Source organism: Myotis yumanensis, unplaced genomic scaffold (assembly GCF_028538775.1).
Source record: "Myotis yumanensis isolate MYYU_CA2020_CCGP unplaced genomic scaffold, mMyoYum1.0.hap1 SCAF_4, whole genome shotgun sequence".
Lineage (NCBI taxonomy): Eukaryota > Metazoa > Chordata > Mammalia > Chiroptera > Vespertilionidae > Myotis > Myotis yumanensis.
Genome location: NW_027223755.1, coordinates 82,801,394 through 82,823,328, shown reverse-complemented (window position 1 = coordinate 82,823,328; position 21,935 = coordinate 82,801,394). Strand labels below are relative to the sequence as shown.

General features: G+C 53.2%; 1 protein-coding gene across 1 annotated transcript; it reads right to left on the bottom strand.

Moving 5' to 3' along the window:
* Positions 1–1,697: 1,697 nt before the first annotated feature.
* Positions 1,698–21,703, bottom strand: NCF1 (neutrophil cytosolic factor 1). Its single transcript, XM_070412823.1, has 11 exons — positions 21,507–21,703; positions 11,616–11,696; positions 10,139–10,214; positions 9,825–9,990; positions 8,272–8,333; positions 6,936–7,058; positions 6,314–6,421; positions 5,119–5,236; positions 3,742–3,849; positions 3,104–3,249; positions 1,698–2,900 (listed from the first exon to the last, which is right to left on the bottom strand). Exons 1-11 carry the CDS (start codon positions 21,576–21,578, stop codon positions 2,785–2,787), a joined length of 1,176 nt encoding a protein of 391 aa, XP_070268924.1. The 5' UTR covers positions 21,579–21,703; the 3' UTR covers positions 1,698–2,784.
* Between the last annotated feature and the right edge of the window lie 232 nt (positions 21,704–21,935).

The following is a 21,935-nucleotide window of genomic DNA, read 5'->3' as shown; positions in this document are numbered from 1 at the left end:
GTGGGTGAGTGGCCTGCCCAGGCCACACATCCAGTAGAGGGGTCTTCAGGATTCAAACCCAGGTCCGTGTGACTCCAAAGTCCACAGGGTTTTTTTTGTTTTTGTTTTGTTTTTTCCTTTTCTAAGTGGCCACTGTGCCTGACCTGGTGTGCAGCCTCAGCTCATCTGCTTGTGTGTGGCTCCCTGGGGCTAGCCCATCGGTGACAGGAAGGGACAGCAGGGTTCAGCCTGCCTTCTGTTGACTGGACCATTCATGGGGTGCTCTGAATCAACTCCTGAGGCCCCTGGATTCCTTCTTTACTCCGCAGTGTGTGTGGGGACCAGGGTGGCTTGACCACCCGTCACTCACATGACTGGGGAAATGACTGAAGGAGTGGGCTGGTTTCAGCGGTCCTGGTGAGGCGGTGTCTATAGATGGGAACACTTTGGAGTGCTGTGGTCACAGAGATAGGGAAGGGCCCAGCCCAGGAGCTGGGGCCTGGAACTGGTGGGTGCCTGTGAGTTCTCGGGGTGAAGAGGCCCTGCATCTGACCCGAGGCCCTGTATTCCCATCCAGGGTGGGCAGAGGAAAGAGCTGCTTACTCCTTCAACCCAGGAAACGGAAGGGGGGCTGCGGGGAGGGGGGGCTCTGGAAGTTGTCCCACATCACACTCCCTCCTCTGAGCATCCCTCAACCACAGCACCGCCCACCAGGACTGACGCACAGATCACGAGCTCTGCAGAGTCCCGTGGGGCTTTGGAATCAGCAAAAGGAAAGCCTGGCTCCACCTCCCACCTCTGCCACCTACTTGTCCAATTACCTTAAACAAATCACCCACATTTTCTGAGCCTTGGTTTCCTCATCCGTAAAGTACCTGCCAGAGTAGTTCTCAGAACTAGACACAGTGTGAAGAGCTCAGCACTATGCTTGGACTCAAGAAAACTGGCTGCACAGACAGTGCGGGCTAGCTCAGACCCTGGCGCCTGCCTCACGCCCCACTGGCAGCTTTAGTCAGCTTTCCTGTGATGGCAGAGAACTGCGGGGTTGCCCTCCTGACCTCGGGCACACCCACAACCGGGTCCTCCACACTGGCAGGTGGCTGTGGGGCCAGCACAACACCAACTTGAGGGAACCAGAAATACAGGAAAATGTGGGGGAAAGGACTTTACCTTGAAAAAAAAAAAGAAAGAAACTGCTCTGGCTGATGTTGCTCAGTGGTTACAGCATGGACCTCAAACCAAAGGGTCATGGATTTGATTCCTGGTCAAAGGCATGTACCTGGGTTGCAGGTTCGATCCCTGCCCAGGTCAGAGCGCATGCAAGAGGCAACCAATCGATGTCTCTCTCTCTCTCTCTGCTCTTGCTCTCACTCTCGCTCTCTCCCCCTTCCTCCCTCCCTTCCACCCTCTCTAAAAATAAATGGAAAAAAATATTGTAGCCCTAACCGGTTTGGCTCAGTGGATAGAGCGTCAGCCTGTGGACTGAAAGGTCCCAGGTTTGATTCCGGTCAAGAGCATGTACCTTGGTTGCGGACACATCCCCAGTAGGAGGTGTGCAGGAGGCAGCTGATCGATGTTTCTCTCTCATCGATGTTTCTAACTCTCTATCCCTCTCCTTTCCTCTCTGTAAAAAATCAATAAAATATATTTTTAAAAATATTGTAGGGTGAGGATTAACCAAAAAGAAAAAAGAAAGAGGAAAAGAAAGGAAAAAAATGAAACTAAAAATTATGAAAATAAATATTTTGCCTTATACTGTATTTAATTTTTTAAAGTTATAATTGCACTGAACAACCTAAAAGGTTGGGGCTGCCTGTGGTTAATTATTCCACAGCTTTGTATGACTTTTTCAGCAAACAAGGGTCTGCAAAAAGCAAACGGAGTTAAGGGCCCAGTGGTTTTCTCAAGGCCTCTCTCCATCGTTTGATAGTCAATTGTTCTCTTTTGAAGCACCTATCCCCTTGCCAATTTTCTCTGATCTCTAAGGGTGGCAGCCTTGTCTAACCTCGGGTAGCCACTCCCCACAGGTGCAGCTCTTCATGCTACCCATGGCCTTCATGAAAAACTCGGACAGGGCTGTGACCTCCGCTGGGGGGTTGTGGGGGAAGTTGCAGACGCCGAGGTCCGATTGCATAGTGCCCTGGCCTTGGCCAAGATCTGCAAGATTTGCAGCTCCAATGTGCACCTTAGAGTCTTTGCATTTTGGGAAAGACCCACCAGCAAAGCCTTTGAGGCCATGGGCTAGCAACAACGCTGGGGTAAGTGGCTGGGAGCTGTTCATCTGAATATCTGCTAACTGAGCAGGTGCCTCCTCCCTCTACCTAAAGTGCAAATGGTTTGTCAACTAAGGCGCACACACGAAGTCACTCACTGCCGTGACTCCCCTCCCTGCGTACTGTGTCCAGCCCTTCTTCGGGGCTGTTCTGTGGTGGAGCCAGAGTTCTAGCAAACGGCTGACCAAACAAACGGCCAGCGGGAGCCACGAATTCCCTTTGCATTTGGCCTTGTGCAAACCTGATCTTGGCCAAGGCCAGGGCAGTATGCAACCGGACCTCGGCTTCTGCAACTTCCCCGCACCCTCCCCGCGCCCAGCAGAGGTCAGAGCCCTGTCCGATTTCTAGCCCAGCACCCCCTCGAGTCTCAGCGGAGCCACTGTCCACTCTAAGCAACATTTATTGAGGGTGGCGGAGAGCGAGGTGGGGCGGGGCCCGGAGTGCCTTAGGTAACCAGACCTCAGGCTCTCATCACATCTGGACAGGGATCCCGGCGGAGGGCACCGAGCGCCATCGAGGGTGGAGCTCGGCCTCAGACGCGGGACGCCAGCTTCCGCTTCGTGCTGTCGCTGCAGCGGTGCAGGATGAGGTCTGCGCTGGGCCGCGGGGGCACCGCGGGCTGCGGCTTCGGGCGGTCGGTCTCCTCGGCTGGCAGAGGGCGCGGCCGGGTAAGAGGCCCCGCCTCGCCTCCGGCCCTGCCCCCGCCTCGCCTCCGGCCCCCGCCCCGCCCCCGGCCCCAGCCCCCGCCCCGCCCCCGGCCCCCGCCCCGCCCCGCCCCCGGCCCCCGGCCCCCGCCCGCCTCTGCGCATCCTCCGGCCCCGCCCGCCCCGCCCGGGCGCCCGGGCACTCACCTAGCGGGCTCACTGCGCTCTGCGGCCCGGGCCGCGCCTGGCGGCGGCGCTGCTGCAGAAAGCGGACGCTGTTGCGCCGATAGGTGTCCTGGCTGACGCGCTTTCGCGATCGCTGGTGGATGCTCTGTGCATTGCGGATGGACGACCTGGGCCCGGCGGGACGGGAACGTAGGTCATCGCCCGGCCCCGGCGTCCTCGGCGTCCCCGCCGCCCGGCATCGGCCGCGTCCCTGCCCGCGGGGACTCGCCTGGCCCCCCGGGGGTCAAACGACTGGCCCGAGGAAGTGGGGGCGGGAGGGGCAGGCGGGGAGAGGGAGGTCCGGCGCGGACCCTTGCGGGGCCTCAGAGCCCAGGTCCATTTCCCACGCCCTCACCAGCCTTCAGCCGGCCCTCTCCCCAGGAAGCCCCCCGGACGGCCACCGCCACCACGGACCATCCCCAACGACTCTAGACATCATGCCTTTACCCCTACCGCACACCCTGCTCTCCTACGCCCCGGGGAGGGTGCTGCCTTCCCCGCCAGGCTCGGAACCCTGCCCTGTGTCCCCCGCCCCAGTCCTGCCAAGCCAAGGCCCACAGAGGGAACCCGTGGTGCACCCTCCTGAGCCCCGCCCGGCGCCCCCCACCCACAGGACTCACCGGCGGGGCGGCGCCCCTCGGCTCTTGATCTGGCGCTGGGCCTGAACTATGTCCTGCCCCGCCTTCTGCAGGTAAATGGCCGGGAAGTGGCCTGTGGCGTCTTCTTTCCTGCAACAGAGATGGAAGTCCAGTCAGTGGGAAGGTGGGGGCTCCCTCTACACAGTTGGGTTCAAGGCAGCTGGGAGGTGACCACTACCCGGCTGGCCAGCACCAGACCCTGCCCCTGTGGGCCTCAGTTTCCTCATCTGTGCAGCACAGGCCCTCCGGGTTGAGACGTTGGGAGGGGGAGAAAATTAGCAGGTCTGGATCTTTCCAGGGACACGTGTTTGCTATCAAACATCTGCAATATTGCACATGTCAGTTTTTCTTTTCTGGTGGTTGCCTGTGTGTACTAAGTAACTCCACTCATCACGTTCTATGCTTTCTTCCAAAAGCATTTGAGTTTGGGGTTTTTGAACTCTGTAAAACCTGTGATCCATCCCAAATAAATGTGTATGGTGTGAGGTAGGGTTCTAGGTTTGTTTGTTTCCATATGGATATCCAGTTGTTCCAGCACCGTTTGTTGGCTAGATTTTTTCCCCCTATTCTATTATATTTAGGGTGTGTGTGGGGGGGAACTTGACATAATACAAACTTCACTCAGTAAAACTGATTTTTCTTGGATGGTGGAAGAATCACAAGCAGATTCTCAGGGGTGTGTGATATGGGGTTAACTACGTGTGGATCTAATAAAAGGTTGGGAAACCTGTCTTGGGTGGGTGGAGGTGGAAGAAGGTATAGGGGGGATAAATGGGGATGGGGAAAAAATAAAAATAATAAAATCAAGAAAAAAGAAAAGAAAGAAACCCTGTCTCAAAGCCTCCAGCCCAGGACCATGCTGAAGATGGGTGTTGTGGCCACAAGTTCGCTGAGTCATGGGCTGGCCCTGTGACCCGAGGCCGTGAAAGCATGTCAAGGACCTGGGGAGGCCCAGTGGCTCCAGGGAGAAGTCTCTGCTTCCCCTAGAACTGGGCGGGAGGGGAGGAGGCTGAGGGAGGGGGGTTAGGCAGGGACCCAGAGGGAGGAATTAGTGTGGAATTTCAGGGAAAGATTTAAAAATAGTTGTGTTGCTGGAGAAGGGATAATAGATGGACTGGTCAGGGGAAGTGACCCCAAGTCACAAAGGAAAAATGTGCCCACTCTGAGGAGGACACTGAACCCGAGACAAGTAGGGTGGGACCAGCATTCATCGGCTCCCATTATGGACACTGAGCCCAGAGAGGCACAGTCGCTTACCCAGGGTCACACAGCTAAGTCAACCCAGGTCCACCCTGAGCCCAAACAGACCCTGCCCCAGGCCAGGGCTGGTGAAGTGGGAGGGAAGGGGTGCTCTCCTACCTGATGACCCACCAGCCGTCCAAGAGCTTATGAATGACCTCGATGGTTTCGCCCTCCTGGAGGGATATCTCGTCTTCCTCTACAGCAGTGTAGGCTTTGATGGTGACGTAGGGCTCACCTGGTCCACAGTGGAGAGGGAGAGGGGGAGGGAGGAGCATGGTGTGAGGATCTGCCCTGCACAGGACTCATCACCCCTCCTCTCCTCTCTGGGCCTGGGGCTTCCTCCAGCTGGTCCTTCTTGGTCTCCTGCAGGCTCCTCCCAGCCCCTATGGGGACATCCTGGAGTTCTGCCCTCTTTACCCTCTAGACCAGCCGTGGGCAAACTACGGCCCGCAGGCCGGATTCCGCCCGTTTGAAATGAATAAAACTAAAAAAAAAAAAAAAAAAAAGACCATATCCTTTTATGTAATGATGTTTATTTTGAATTTATATTAGTTCACACAAACACTCCATCCATGCTTTTGTTCCGGCCCTCCGGTCCAGTTTAAGAACCCATTGTGGCCCTCGAGTCAAAAAGTTTGCCCACCCCTGCTCTAGACCCACCATCCACACCAGGGGCCAGGAGCTCCCACGATTTCAGAGCCCTGGTCAGGCAGGTATGCAGAGGAGTGGATCTGCCGGAAGTTTGGGCTGCAGCGCCGCCCACAGGGCACCTGAGCCACTCAACTCCGGCCAGCTGTAGGCATGTGGGGCTGCAGGCCCCGCATACACACCTTTTCCAGTTTTAAAGAGGAAGCATAAATCCACATAAAATTGTGAAATCTCTCCGTTTTAAAATACGGGTAACCAATTCTAACTGTTGACAACCTCCACAAGGGCTCCAAACAGCCCAGGAGCTGCCAATTTTCCCTTCCAGTCAGCATGATACCCCCTCCTCCAGGCAGCCCTCTTTCCTGAGCCTCAGGTCTGCTCACCATTCAGCTTCCCACTGCACTGGACCTGGCCCTAGCCAACTGCCACCCAGGATCCCAGGCTGACCTCATCACCCCCCACCTCTATTCCTCCTCCTGGTTCCCTGCCCTGACCGCTGCCTACCAGAACCCCCAAGCCAAACTGTGGGGTCTCAGCCCTGACTCCCCCTCTGCCCAGCCCCCATTATATCCAACCCCAAAGGAGTCACTTCTGGCTTCTCAATATGCCCCTGCCCCTGCCCCTCTTCCTCCCACACCCTATGGCCACGGAGGACAGGGGGCACCTGCGTAGTTGGGCTCTGGGTCCTCTGCCTCATCAGGACTGTCCAGGGGCTCCAAGTAGGAGGCTGGAACCCAGCCTCGCTTGGTCTTCATTTGGCAGAACCACCAGCCTGTGCCGGGGTGTGAGACAATAAGTCAGGTTGGGCCTGGCAGCCTCCCTCAGCCATCTGGGTGGTGAGGACACTTGGACAGACACACAAACATCCAACACTCGGATTCAGAAATGTCACCTTCGCCACACCCCACACCAAAATCACCCCCATCCCCCACACGCAGGGTCACAGAATCACAGCGTGGGACCCACTTCACACACACGGTGAGGAGTTGGCCTGCCCCCCCCCCCCGGGAATTGACCCTCAGAGATGCACAGTGAAGCCTGCAATATGTGCAGATACCACGGCCGCCCCAGGGTGCATGCTCAGAGAGAGGGTGACCCGCAGCGTGGGGAGGACAGTCAGGGCCCCAGGGCCAGGCAGGGAGGAGGCCCGAGGCTGCCTGGAGGGCAGAGCCTTGGCGGGGGAGGGAGGTGGGGTGGGGGAGGTTGGAGGAGGTTGGAGGGGAGTTGTGGCCACAGGCCCAAGCAGCGGGGGAGGGAGGTCCGGGCAGGGCAGGCAGGAGGCTGACCGCTCTCGCCCTTCTCCACAACGTCCACCACGTCGCCCGTGGCCAGAGCCATCTCGGTGCCCGAGCTCTTCTCGTAGTCAGCAATGGACCGGTACGTCTGCAGGATGATGGGGCCGGTGATGTCTGGGCAGAGGGAGGACAGGGTGAGTGATGCTGTGGGGTGAGCTGCCCCTCCTGGCTCTCCCTGTGGTCCCCAGTGTCCTATCCCCACCCAGCTCCAGGCATCCACAGGTGGCTGCGCCCTGCCGGCGAGAAAGCAGCAGAGATGAGCTTTGCGGCCCTGCATTTAGTGAGCGCCTAGTGTGTTCCAGACACTGGTCACACTACACACGCTCCCTTTCTCATTTGATGAGGTTAGCAAGCCGTCCCCCTCAACGTTAACTGCACACAAATCGCCCAGGGATCGAGCTGAAATGAGTTTCTGATTCCATAGGTCTGTGGTAAGACCAGAGAGCGTGTTTTCAACCAGTCCCAGGGGCTGCTTCTGCTGCTGCCGTTCCGGGCTGAATTGTGCGCCCCCCACCCCAATTCATATAATGAAGCCCTAACCCCCAGGACTCTAGAATCAGAGTGTACAGTGGGGCCTTGACTTACGAGTTTAATTCGTTCCGAGACCGAGCTCATTAAGGAGCTCGTTAACTCAAATTACTCTATCAACTCAATGCAAAAAATCGGAGGAGAGACAGCTGGTATCTCAAAATACTCGTTAGTCGGGACACTCCTAAGTCAAGGCCCCACTGTATTTGGAGATAGAGCCTTTAAGGAGGTGATTAAGGTTAAATGAGGTCATCAAGGCGGGGCCCTGACCCAATAGGACTGGTGTCCTTATAAAAAGAGGAAGAGACACCAGGGATGTGTGTGCACAAAGGAAAGGCCCTGTGAGGACACGGCAAGGAGGCAGCCGTCTGCAAGCCCAGGAGAGAGGCCTTAGCAGAAACCAACCCTCACACCTTGACCTCAGACGTCCAGGCTCCAGAACTGTGAGAAATAAACGCAAGCTGCCGGCCTGTGGTACTGTTATGGCAGCCAGAGCTGGACAGGAGACTCTGTGTCACCCCGAAGGCCACCTTTGCCCTCAACCCTGTTCATTCATTCAGCCACAACCTCCCCCAGCATCTGTGCTGGGCTCTGCAGCCGCGGAGGCCGGGGAGGTACCTTTATTTGCAAGGAGCTCCCTTCGCTATCCAGTGAACCCCAAAGATCCCAGGGTGTAGCCACCAACACCCTCCACAACTGCTCTCGCTGCTCTTTCCCTGTGCACCCTGAGCCCGGCTCCCTGATCGTGTCAACGGTCCCCGTAGGGTGGCCTGCCCTGGCTGCCCCCCGGCCCCCTCACCGGCAGCGGCAGCATTGGCCTTGCCATCTTTAGGCACCAGGTAGGTCTCCGGCTTTTTCACCCTGCAGCAGAGGACAGTCTGGGTTAGACTCAGCTTCCCCGGGGAATGGGGATGTGGGGAATGGGGCCGCTGCAGAGAGAAGGCCGAGACTGGACTGGCAAGGAAAGGGCATTGGGGGTTCGGGGGTTGTTCCTCCAGCCTGAGGCGGGGACCCCAAGGAGAAGGCGCCAACCGTCAAAGACAGAAAGGGCCTCCTCCCAGCTGCATAGCGAGGCCCTGGCTCTGCGAAAGGCTCAGCTCCCGGACCAGCAGCCAATGGGAAGGGCTCCCTCCCCGCCGCTGGGAGCTGCCCTTCCCGGCAGCAGGGGTGAGTTTAGGGCTCAGTGAGCACCGGATGGTCATCGGCAGCCCTGTCCTCCCTCCGGTCTCCCCCCACACTCTGTGGGCGGAGAGGGACAGAGAGGGGGTCCTGCCAGCCTGTCCCCTGAGGTCGCACTCAGCCTCAGGTGCTCCCAGGCAGGGCCCTGAGGACAGGAGACCCCTGGGGTGGGGCTGCCAGAGAACCAGGTGACAAAAGGGAGCCAGGGTCCCGAGACCTGTTCAGCAATTCACAGAGGCCACGGACCCCACATCCTCTCACACTTCACTCTCTGTAAGCCAGTGGTTCTCAGCCTTCTGGCCCTTTAAATACAGTTGCTCATGCTGTGACCCAACCATAAAATTATTTTCGTTGCTACTTCATAACTGTAATTTTGCTACTGTTATGAATCGTAATGTAAATATCTGATATGCAGGATGTATTTTCATTGTTACAAATTGAACATAATTAAAGCATAGTGATTAATCACAAAAACAATATGTAATTATATATGTGTTTTCCAATGGTCTTAGGCGACACCTGTGAAAGGGCCGTTCGACCGCCAAAGGGGTCGAGACCCACAGGTTGAGAACCGCTGCTCTCCGTAGCACCTGGGACTACATTTGGCCCTCACTGCCCCATCACACATGGGCAAGCTGTTTTCAAAAGGCCCTAACCGGTTTGGTTCAGCGGATAGAGCGTCGGCCTGCAGACTCAAGGGTCCCAGGTTCGATTCCGGTCAAGGGCATGTACCTTGGTTGCGGGCACATCCCCAGTGGGGAGTGTGCAGGAGGCAGCTGATCGATGTTTCTCTCCCATCGATGTTTCTAACTTTCTATCCCTCTCCCTTCTTCTCTGTAAAAATCAATAAAATATATTTAAAAAAAAACAAAACTGTTTTCAAAAGGCTTTTGGACCCCCGCCCCCCAGTGCCTCCTGCAGCCTTGACGCTCAGAGGGGTCCAAGTGGAGACTTGGAAAGGATGCTGAGTGGCTGCAGGTCACACGAGCCAGGGTTGGAATTTTGCCTCCTTCTCTTTCTGGCTGTGTGACTTCGGGCAAGTCAATGCCCCTCTCTGAGCTTCAGCCTCCTAACCTGTAACCTGGGGGAAGTCCCACCCTGCTGGGGGGGGCGGAGGGTTACCACCCCATTTCCTCTCCCACCTGCCTCGGAACAGGAAAGGAGGCCACTCACTGGCTGTCGGTGGGGAGCCTGAGGTCGTCGGGGCGCACCTTGAAGAAGTCAAGGAGTAGCGGGCAGCGGGAGATCTTGACCGGCAGGCCCATGAGTGCATTGCAGTACTCGGTGAGTGTGCCCTGGCGGTTCTCGGCTGCCCGCTGCCCATCAAACCACCTCGGTGCTGACCGGATCGGGGAGGGGCACCAGAGAAACAGTGAGCACATTCTCAAGGTCCAGTCCAAGCAGGGGCAAGGGCAGAGGGGGCAGCGTGGAGGGCAGGTGAGGGGAGCCAGGACAGGTGACCCCACCCAGGTGACTCAGCCCCTCACCTGGCAGATGGGGGATGATCCTGTTCTCTGGGTTGATGTCCCCCGCCTCAATGGGAAACATTTCCTTTAAGGTTTTCTAGACAGAAAAGAAAATGAGAAGGAATATTTTTTCATTGCAACACTGTAAAAGCACAACATTAGAAACGACCTAAATACCCTTCTAATCGCTCTGGCCACAAACTTCTGGTGACGACCTTCGTTCCTCCTTCCTCTCCCACCCCACAGCCAGCCACCAGCAGATCCTTTCGGTTCTACTGCAAACATCTACCCAGAATCTGACCCTTCTCACTACCCACACTGCCACCACCCTGGTCCGAGCTTCCACCAGCCCTGGATTTTATGTCCTTCTTATGTCTTTTTCCCCTTCTGCCCTTGAAGGATCCTCTTAAAACCTAAGGGATCCTCTCAGTCCAGCATCCAGAGGCATCCTCTTAAAACCTAAGTTCGCCCTAACTGGTTTGGCTCAATGGATAGAGCGTCGGCCTGGGGACTCAAGGGTCCCAGGTTCGATTCCGGTCAAGGGCATGTACCTTGGTTGCAGGCACATACCCAATAGGGAGTGTGCAGGAGGCAGCTAATCGATGTTTCTCTCATCGATGTTTCTCTCTATCCCTCTCCCTTCCTCTCTGTAAGAAATCAATAAAATATATTTAAAAAAAAACAAAAACACCTAAGTTGGATCCTGTCCCTCCTCTGCTCAGAATGCTACCCGCCTCTCAGCTCCCTCAGAGTGGAAGCCAAAGGCCTCATGTCGGTCTACAAGGCCCTGCTAGACCTGGCCCTGCCCACCCCACTCACCCCTTCTGCCATCACGCTCCCCCTGGTACACTGTGCTCCAGCCAACCTTGAACACTCCAGGCCCACTCCTGCCCCAGGGCCTTTGCACGTGCTATTCCCATTCTCACCCCACATACACTGAGTGGCCAGTTTATTATGACCACCCCATCAGTACTTCCTTGACACTTCCAAAAATACTGCATACTGAAAACTTCCTAAGCAAATACTCTCAAGGTTTTGTTATTATCATTATTATTATTTGCATAACTAATTCACTTCATTGTACTGATGGGGTGGTCGTAATAATCTGGCCACTCAGTGTATATCAAGTATGTCCCTAAAGAATACTCTCTTGAGTTCGTGTGGAATGGGCACAGGGTTTCTGTGTGGGAAGACGAAGACATTTTGGAGATGGATGCTCATGATCAGCATATGACATTGTGAATATACTTAATGCCACCGAGCTGTGCTTAAATGGTTAAAATTGCAAATTTATGTTATGCACATTTTACCACAGTAAAAATATATTAAGTAAAATGTTTCTTAAAGTTTAAGAAATTCCCCCTTAACTGTGGGCTGGTGAGGACAGACTCCGGGCGCCTCGGCTCCCAGGCAGCACCTGGGTCTCTCTCCTCCCCCAGAGGCAGAGCTGGGACTGGCTGTGCCGTCCCTCCCTGACCCCCTGACCCCAGGCACTCACATGGAACTCATAGATCTCGGTGAACCGCCGGTAGACCAGCTTCTCGGACAGGTCCTGCCACTTCACCAGGAACATGTACACCTGGGGGTGGGAGGGCCTCGTTCAGCTTCCAAGGAGGCCTCGCCGTGCGGCTGGGCAGCCCCCACCCCCCAGTGAAGCCTGAAGGACTGGGGACAGAGCGCTCTGTGGGGCACCCTGACCATAGAAAAGACACTGAATTCAGGGGCCCCAGAGCTGCCATGCTCCAGCTTTAGGACCCAAGACAAGATGATTGCCTCTCTCCAATTCCTCACCTGTCATTGGAGATAAAAGTAGGACCTCACCATAGGGCTGGTATGAGAGAGTGTCAGGAGATAAGATACAGAAAGCGCTGAGCTCAAACAATACAAGAACCCAGTAAGGTATTGTATTGTTCCATGTGCATAAAATGTCCAGAATAGACAAGTCCATAAAGACAGAAAGTAGATTAGTGGTTGCCAGGTAAGGGGGAAGAATAACCACTAGCAGGTATAGGCTTTGGGGGGGTGGGGGCGTGATGAAAATCTTCTAAAATTGATTATTGCAATGATTGCGCAACTCTATGCACATACTAGTACTAAAAACCATTGTATGCTTTACATAGGTGCACTGTATAGCATGGAAATTATATCTCAATAAAGCCATTATTTAAAAAAAAATTAAGCCTGGCTGCTGTGGCTCAGTGGTTGAGCGTCAACATATGAACCAGGAGGTCACAATTTGATTCCCGGTCAGGGCACATACCCGGGTTGCAGGTTCGATCCCCAGTGGGAGGTGTGCAGGAGACATCTAATCAATGATTCTCTCTTATCATTGATGTTTCTATCTCTCCCTTCCTCTCTAAAATCAATTAAAGAAATATTTTTTTAATGGTGGAAATGGGCCCTGGGTGGTGTTTCTAAGCAGTGGTCGGCAAACTCATTAGTCAACAGAGCCAAATATCAACAGTACAACGATTGAAATTTCTTTTGAGAGCCAAATTTTTTAAACTTAAACTATATAGGTAGGTACATTGTTATTACCTTAATTAGGGTACTCCTAAGGCTTAGGAAGAGCCACACTCAAGGGGCCAAAGAGCCATATGTGGCTCGCGAGCCACAGTTTGCCGACCACTGATTAGAGCATTAGCTGGAGCACCGAAGGGTCACAGGTTCAATTACCGGTCAATTACTGGGGTGCAGACTTCATCCAGGCCTGTTCTGGTTGGAGCACATGTGAGAGACAACCAATTGATGTGTTTCTCTCACATCAATGTTTCTCTCTTTCCCTCCCACTCTTCCACTCTCTCCAAAAGTCAATGGAGAAAATGTCCTCAGTGAGGATCAACAACAAAAAGGTGAAATGGTAAATTTTATTATATATATTTTTTAATCACAAACTTAAAAAAACAGCAATGTGATACTATGAACAATAAAAATGGTACAAAATAGAAATAGATCAAGTACATATGGAAATTTAGGATATGAAAAAAGTGGCAATTCCAATCACAGATGTAAAGGTGGGTTTTTACAAAATTGGTGTTGGGACAACTGCCACGCCTTTTAGGAAAAGGGAAAAGTGGATTTGTTTTTCACACCACACAGCAGAAATAAACTCCAAGTGGATCAGAGTCATAAATGTAAAAATTGAAACCATGTGAGTGCAATGAAACCGGGCCCCCTACACTGAAACCAGGTGGCCCCCGGGGACCTCAGACTGAAACCGGACCATAATAGTTTTTCTCTGTTTATTTTTAGTGTTTTTCAGCAGATTAACACCAGGCCTCCTCACAGTCCTCCAGAGACCACCAGACTAGGCTGGTCCCAGAGGCTGGAGCAGGCGCAGTTAGCAGTCCAATGACCCTCGGCAGACCTGTAGAGCACCACGGAACCAAGTCCTCAGAACTCAAGTAACAGCACCCTTGTTGGCCATCTGACTCTTTTTAAAATATATATATATTCTTATTGATTTCAGAGAGGAAGGGAGGGGGAGAAAGAGAGAGATAGACACATCAATGATGAGAGAGAGAATCATTGATCAGTTGCCTCCTGAATGCCCTACACTGGGGATCAAGTCTGCAACCCAGGCATGTGCCCTGACCAGGAATTGGATTGTGACTACCTGGTTCATAGGTCAACACTCAACCACTGAGCGACAACAGCTGGGCTGCTACCTGACCCTTGAAGAAGCTCGAGGTTTGTCAGTCAGGAAGATGGGATGTCTAGACCAAATATGGACACGTATAGGACTAACCAATAGACTCTGCCGGGCTGACATGACCTCATTCTGTCCTGCCCTTCCACGCTCCTTACCTTAGATGGCTTAGTTCCCACACTATTCAGACCCTGGATTAGAACTGATGACTATGCATGGCCCCTCCTCACCTTAATTCTTTAAATTTAAATTTACTTCAAATCTTTATTTGGGAGACAGATTTGGGCTTTCTCCCTGTCTCCTCACCTGTCTACCTCAGGAATAAAACTCCCTTTTGTCTGTGAAAAACCTGCTGTTTCGGTGTCTGGCCTTTCTGTGTGCTGGGGCAAAGGACCCACCAACTTTAGTCAGTAAAACAAGAAGGAAACATTGGTATACGGGACTTTCTAACGGACTCAAAACCAAAAGGCATTAGAAGATTGTTATTTCAAATACCTTAACATTCTTTCAAATTTTGTGTGTGAAACCATAAGCAATGCCAAAATGCAAATGGCAAACTGGGAGAAAATATTTGCAATACACATCACAGAGGTTTATCTTCATTGTTCTTTATGGCAACATTATATAATGAATAAATACTCTCCTCCAGAGAGCACAGGAAATGCAGCCGGGGCAGGTGAGCTGGCAGGTGAGCTGGGCAGGTGAGCTGGGTAGGTGAGCTGGGCAGGTGAGCTGGGCAGGTGAGCTGGCAGGTGAGCTGGGCAGGTGAGCTGGGCAGGTGAATTGGGCAGGTGAGCTGGGCAGGTGAGCTGGGCAGGTGAGCTGGCAGGTGAGCTGGGCAGGTGAGCTGGGCAGGTGAATTGGGTAGGTGAGTTGGGCAGGTGAGTTGGGCAGGTGAGCTGGCAGGTGAGCTGGGCAGGTGAGCTGGGCAGGTGAGTTGGGCAGGTGAGTTGGGCAGGTGAGCTGGGTAGGTGAGCTGGGCAGGTGAGCTGGCAGGTGAGCTGGGCAGGTGAGTTGGGCAGGTGAGTTGGGCAGGTGAATTGGGCAGGTGAGCTGGGCAGGTGAGCTGGGCAGGTGAGTTGGACAGGTGAGCTGGGCAGGTGAGTTGGGCAGGTGAGCTGGGCAGGTGAATTGGACAGGTGAGCTGGGCAGGTGAGCTGGGCAGGTGAGTTGGACAGGTGAGTTGGGCAGGTGAATTGGACAGGTGAGTTGGGCAGGTGAGCTGGGCAGGTGAGTTGGACAGGTGAGCTGGGCAGGTGAGCTGGGCAGGTGAGTTGGACAGGTGAGTTGGGCAGGTGAATTGGACAGGTGAGTTGGGCAGGTGAGCTGGGCAGGTGAGTTGGACAGGTGAGCTGGGCAGGTGAATTGGGTAGGTGAGTTGGGCAGGTGAGTTGGGCAGGTGAGCTGGCAGGTGAGCTGGGCAGGTGAGCTGGGCAGGTGAGTTGGGCAGGTGAGCTGGGTAGGTGAGCTGGGCAGGTGAGCTGGCAGGTGAGCTGGGCAGGTGAGTTGGGCAGGTGAGTTGGGCAGGTGAGCTGGGCAGGTGAATTGGGCAGGTGAGCTGGGCAGGTGAGCTGGGCAGGTGAGTTGGACAGGTGAGCTGGGCAGGTGAGTTGGGCAGGTGAGCTGGGCAGGTGAATTGGACAGGTGAGCTGGGCAGGTGAGCTGGGCAGGTGAGTTGGACAGGTGAGTTGGGCAGGTGAATTGGACAGGTGAGTTGGGCAGGTGAGCTGGGCAGGTGAGTTGGACAGGTGAGCTGGGCAGGTGAGCTGGGCAGGTGAGTTGGACAGGTGAGTTGGGCAGGTGAATTGGACAGGTGAGTTGGGCAGGTGAGCTGGGCAGGTGAGTTGGGCAGGTGAGCTGGGCAGGTGAGTTGCCACTCAGCACCATCACACTTCCATAGAAACAGCTCCAAGGATTGGGGGAAATCACAGAAGGGAAACGTTTTAAAAATTGACAGTTTTATCAAAGTCTCACAGGGTCGCCCATTTATTCGGGGTTGGGGAGAATTATTTTATCTGTAGTTAATTCCGCAATCCAACTTTCTTGATCTACCCCACACACAAAGGGTAAAGTTAGAAAAGAAGTAGATTTAACCCAATGCAGGAATTTTCGTCTGATGCAATAACTGAAACAGCTTTCAGGTAAATTGTCAGTCTCTCAGGTTTCTCCTCAACGCGCCTCTTTAAGATGACAGCGGGTTGGCAGTTACTACATAGCTTCGGGGATGTAAGAGTACAGCACAGGGAGCGTGGTCAGTAATATTGTCATAAATACGTATGGTGTCAGGGGCACTAGACTTCTCAGGGCATCACTCCATACAACAGAAACATCTAACCACTATGCTGTGCACCTGAACTCATATAGTATTGAATGTCAACTGTAATTGAAAAAACTAAATCAATTGAGTGTAAAAAAAAATACACATCGCAGATAAAGGGTTAATATTTCCAATATATAAAGAACTTTTTTTAATTTGAAGAAAAAAAAGACCAAAAAAATCTGATAGAAACATGAGCAAAAGGTATGAACAGACAATTCATGTCACACACGTGTATATATGTGACCCTTAAACACATAAAGAGGTGTTTGGCTTTTCTCATAACAACATAAACGCAGGGTGACTAGGTAATTGCAAATTAGTGAAAACAATCTAAATGGTTGTTTGAAGAAACAATGGTAGAGTCATACAATGGGATATTTAAAGATGAAAAAAAATACCCAAGAGACTCAATGAATTTGGAGGTAACTCCAGGATGTTATAGGAAAATGAAAAATGAACATATGTCACCTGGTTTGTTATCTGTGGTCGTAAGGAAGAAATAATAAGAAAATTTCACATAGTTCCACTTATTTTTGTAAAGAGAAATACAGATGAACCAGAATGAGTGTTTGGTCATATTTTTATAACATTTTGATGTCTGATCACATGTGAATATTTTACATATTTAAAAATAAAACTAAACCAACAAGGAGGGGCTTCTGCTCCAAGATAACAACGCTGAGCTCGCCTCCTCCCGGGAACACATCAAATTTACACCAACAGACGGAGCGGCTCCCCCTGAAGAAGAGCTGAGGGCTGACTGAAGAGCTTCCGCACAGCCAACAAGAGACACCACCCAGAAACAGGGAGGAGAACAGGTACAGGCAGGTGGCACCCCGCCCAGCACACTGGCCTGCGGGCGCCTCCCCGGAGGGACAGCTTAAAAACGGTCGTTTAAGGCAGCGGCTGCCCACCTTTTGGACCTCACCAAAAGGACCGCAGACCACCGGCTGGCGACCGCTGGTTTAAAGGATACCCAGGCCACACAGGAAGGAAATCCATTCACTAATCCTAGGGCAGCGGTTCTCAACCTGTGGGTCGCGACCCCCTTGGTGGTCCGACGACCCTTCCTTTCGCAGGGGTCACATTACAGTTATGAAGTAGCAACGAAAATGATTTTATGGTTGGGTCACCACATGAGGAGCTGTATTTAAAGGGCCAGAAGGTTGAGAACCGCTGCCCTAGGGCGTTTGCCAAGTGGGAGAGGAACTGCAGAGACTCTCTCTGGGGTTGAGGGCAACAGAGCACCACGTGTGTCCCCACTTCTTTCTTTCGTTTTGTTAATCCTCACCTGAGGGTATTTTCCCCATTGCTTTTTAGAGTGGAAGGGAGAGAAGGAGGGATGGAGAGAGAGAGGGAAACATTGACATAAGATTAGTTGCCTCCCACACATGCCCTGACTAGGGATGGGGATCAAACCTGCAACCCAGGTACATGCCCTTGACCTGGAATTGAACCCACAACCCTGCAGTGCCTGGGCCAACGCTCTAACCACTTAGCAATACTGGCCAGGGCTGTGCCCCACTTTTTTTTTTCTCACTTGAAATTGTTACATTTATATTATGTGAATTTCACCTCATTAACAAAATAAGTTCAAGAAAAAAGAGGGCCCGGAATAGAGCCGTGCGGGTGAGAAGCACCTGGACACCCCTCTCTGAGCCTTGATTTCCTGCCTGTGAGTCAGGGAGAGGATTTCAACGGGATGCCTGGGTTACTGCCCTTGCAGCCTGCGGGGGGAGCAGGTGGGCAGGGGTGGGCGGCCCAGCAGCGGACCCCACATGGCCCTCCCTCTTTATCTGCTGTGTGGCAGTGGGCAAAGCTCCTAACCTCTCTGGTCCTCTATTTCTTCAGCTGGGCCGTGTGCCCCCACTTCTTGATCCAGACACTCCAGCTGTAGGCCAGGGCCATCCCAGTGCACCCCAGGCCCACTGCACTGCTTGCCTCCAGACTCTCCTCAGCTTCACACCTGCCACAGCTACTACTTCTGCCCCTGAACTTGCTGTGGACCAGCAGTTGCCAACCTTTCAGACCTCACGGACCACCAGCTCCAGCCCCTGAGGCTCCCATTTGCTCCTGTTCAGCTCCAGACCCTGGTTCAGCTTCTCCCCAGGGCCTACATGAAGCCTAAGCCAGCCAAGGCAGTCCTGCTGCAGCCTGCCCCAGTGACTTCCCTTGGCCCATACCCATTCCAGCTCCAGCTCCAGCTCCAGGCCCCAGTGAACTTGCCCCCAGGACTCCCTTAAGGCCCACAAGTGCTCCAGCTCCAGGTTCCAGCACCAGCTGGCTTGCCAAGTGCACCTGGCTCACACACTCTGCAAAAGGGAAGTTCCTGCACTAGGCCACTCGTTCGAGACCAGGAGAGGTTGCTGGTTCACCTAATTCATACAAACAAACACAGAGACAGCCAAAACGAGCAGAGAAATGTGTTTCAAATGAAAAACCCAGACAAAACCCCAGAAAAAGGACTAAATGAGACAGAGACAAAACATTCTAAAGAGTTCAAAACACTGGTTGTAAGGATGTTCAATGAACTCAGGAGAAGAATAGATGAACTCAGTGAGAAATTTAACAAAGATAGAAACCACAAAAAGGAACCAGCCCGAAATGAAGAATACAATAACTGAAATGAAGAATACATTAGGCCCTGACCGCTTTGGCTCAGTGGATAGAGTGTCGGCCTGTGGACTGAAGGGTCCCAGGTTTGATTCCGGTCAAGGGCATGTATCTTGGTTGTGGGCACATCCCCAGTAGGGCGTGTGCAGGAGGCAGCTGATCGATGTTTCTCTCTCATTGATGTTTCTAACTCTCTATCCCTCTCCCTTTCTCTCTGTAAAAAATCAATAAAATATATATTTTTAAAAAAAGAACTGCAAAAAAAACCCACTTAAATTTGCCCTGGCTGGTGGCTCAGCAGTTAGAGCATTGGCCCGTGCACCGGAAGGTCAAGGATTCCATTCCCATTCAAGGGCACGTACCTTGTTGCAGGTTTGATCCTTAACCCCAGTAGGGGCTTGCAAAGGAGGCAACCAATTGTTGTCTCTCTCTCTCTCTCTCTCTCTCTCTCTCTCTCTCCACCCTCCTTCCCTTCCACTCTCTCTAAAAAAACAATGGAAAAAATATTCTCGGGTGAGGATTAAAAAAAAAGAAAACTTGCCCAGCTGGCATGGCTTAGTGGTTGAGCGTCAACCTATGAACCAGGAGGTCACAGTTTGATTCCCGGTCAGGGCACGTGCCCAGATTGTGGGCTTGATCCCCAGTGTGGGGCATGCAGGATGCAGCAGATCAATGATTCTCTTTCATCACTGATGTTTCTATCTCTCTTCCTTCCTCTCTGTAAAATCAATTTTTAAAATACATTTTTTTTAAAAAGAAAACTTACATTTGACTTAATAGGTTAGTAGGTTTATTGCAATAGAGATATGGGCATAGTAATTCTGAAACAAGTGGATGTGTTTTGTTGAATTGAGCAAAGAAGTAAATATATGGATGTTGTTGGGAGCCAGGCTTCTCACAGTGAGAGAAAGGAGCTACAAATATAAAATGGTGAAAGGCAAGAATGAAATGAAATGGCTATTTTCCCCAGTCTGTCTACTAGATTCTAGAACAGGGGTGGGCAAACTTTTTGACTCGAGGGCCACAATGGGTTCTTAAACTGGACCGGAGGGCTGGAACAAAAGCATGGATGGAGTGTTTGTGTGAACTAATATAAATTCAAAGTAAACATCATTACATAAAAGGGTATGGTCTTTTTTTTTTTTTTTTTTTTAGTTTTATTCATTTCAAACAGGCCGGATCCGGCCGGCGGGCCATAGTTTGCCCACGGCTGTTCTAGAAGGACACGAGCGATGACACCTCAGTGGCAGTGAGCACACCTAGCTTCCAGATCTTGGGTTCTAATATCACTTCCCGCTAAAAAGAATCAGGGGTCCTCAGCAACATGGCTGAGTCCAGGGCTGGGCCTGGGAGAGTAACCTGGACCACCTTGTGCCAGAAGTAAGAATGTGCCCAAAGAATGGCAGGCGCAGAAGCCAGCTTGAAGGAGCTCCCACTGACCAAATCTGAGCATCAAAATAAGTTATGATAGTAATGGATTACAATCCATTGAATAAAATCAGAATCCATGGATCCATATCGGCAGAAGTAAACAAATAAAAGGAGAAGGGAAGGCCCTTACAGAAAATGTTGAGTGATAAATGCAGAAGGAATGACTGAGTGTAAAAATCACCATGTAGCAATCATTGTAGTCATCTAATTCAGCCATCAGTTACTATAAGGAACAGGATGTTCACATAACTTCAAATTTCTACCCACAGGTTAGTCTATTTAAAACAAAGTGGGGAAAGTAACTGTACAGCAGAGGAACTTGGAGGACCTGTCCAGGACTTGGTGCCCAATGCTCTCGGCCAGTATCAGAACCAGTCACAGTCCCCTGCCACCTGGGAGGGTCCATGAGAACCCAGCATCACCCAGCGCCATCTGTGCATAACCTGAGTCGAGTGAAGTATCAGACACACCCAAATCGAGGGACAGTCTACAAAATAACCGGTCCCATCTCTTCAAAATGGCCAAGTCGAGAGGACAAAGGAAGACTGGACTGACCCGGATGAAGGAGGGCTGAAGAGACAGGACAACTGACATGGAACCGGTGATCTGGGATTGGATCCTGGGCCTGAATTAGTCTTACAGCACAGAGGACAGGTGACATCTGAATAAGACGTGTGGGTTGGATTACAGTGTTTATCAATGTTCATTTCCTCATTTTGACACATTTGCACCCTGGCTCTGTAAGAGAAAGTCGCCGATTTTAAGCAATACACACCACAGTGTTCGGAGGTTATGAAACAACTACTCCAACTCAGCTCTCAAGTGTTTCAGGAACTTTATATTCAAGAGACAGAAGGGACCAGGGAGGGAAGGAGGGAGAGAGGGAGGGGGAGAGGGAGAGGAGGGGGAGAGGGAGAGGAGGAGCAGAGAAAAGAGAATGCAGATCGTCCCTGGCCTTCCTCTGGGCTTGGGGACCCTATATGGGATGTGATGTCTGGACAGACACTCCCCCAGGTCCCCACGCCGCTGCGGGGAGACTGCGGGGATGGAGAGCCCGCCCCGCTCCGGGAGGACCTCTCCCTAAAGCCGGGGAGGTCCGGGAGGGCTGCCCGGAGGTGGGGGCGCACGCCCTGGGCCTGAGCGCGGGCTGGCTGCCGGGAAGGGTACGGGAGTGGAGAGGGGACTCACTCGGCTGGGGCGCGGAGTGAGGTGGGCTGGCAGGGCCGGGTGCCCGGGCGCGCATCCTTTTCAGGGTCCCACGTCCACTGCTGACCCCGACGGGCAGACTGAGGCCCGGAGACAGGGAGCCGTTCGCCCGCGGTCTCGCCCTGCCACCCCCGCGGTCCGGGGCCCCCCGCCCCCCATCCATTGCTCACGTAGTGCTGGCTGGGGACGTAGCGCTTCTCGAAGCCCAGGAGGGCGATGTGGCGGATGAAGGTGTCCCCCATGGCGGGCTGCGCGGCCGCTCTGGCCCGGGCGCCCCGGGCTGGGCCTTAAATGGGCTGGAAAGAGGAAGTGGCCCCCGACAGCCCGGCTGGGGCCGGAGGGGCGGAGGGCGCAGAACGGGCTTCCTCCTTCTTTCGTGGTCTGGGTCTCCCCGGGCCCCACCGCGGGGACGCGGACGGCCGCTCGCACGCATGGGTGCGGGGACAAGCCTGTCCTCGTCCTGACTTCCCGTGGCCCGCAAGGCCTCGCAGGTGGGGACTCCCTCACCACCGCTCCTGGTGGCGGCCTCTGCCCCCTCCTACCCCCAGGGCCTCTGCCGCCCCCAAACACAGCCGGCTGCCCCCGCGCCCCCTGGCCCA

Bases quoted from the DNA above. Each gene is read 5' to 3' on its own strand.
- NCF1 (XM_070412823.1), bottom strand. From the start codon at position 21,578: ATGGGGGACACCTTCATCCGCCACATCGCCCTCCTGGGCTTCGAGAAG. The intron at 8,334-9,824 runs GTGAGTGGCCTC...CCTCTGCTGCAG, and splicing joins AGGCTCCCCACCGACAGCCA to GGTGAAAAAGCCGGAGACCT. The intron at 3,850-5,118 runs GTAGGAGAGCAC...TCTCTGTTGCAG, and splicing joins GACGGCTGGTGGGTCATCAG to GAAAGAAGACGCCACAGGCC.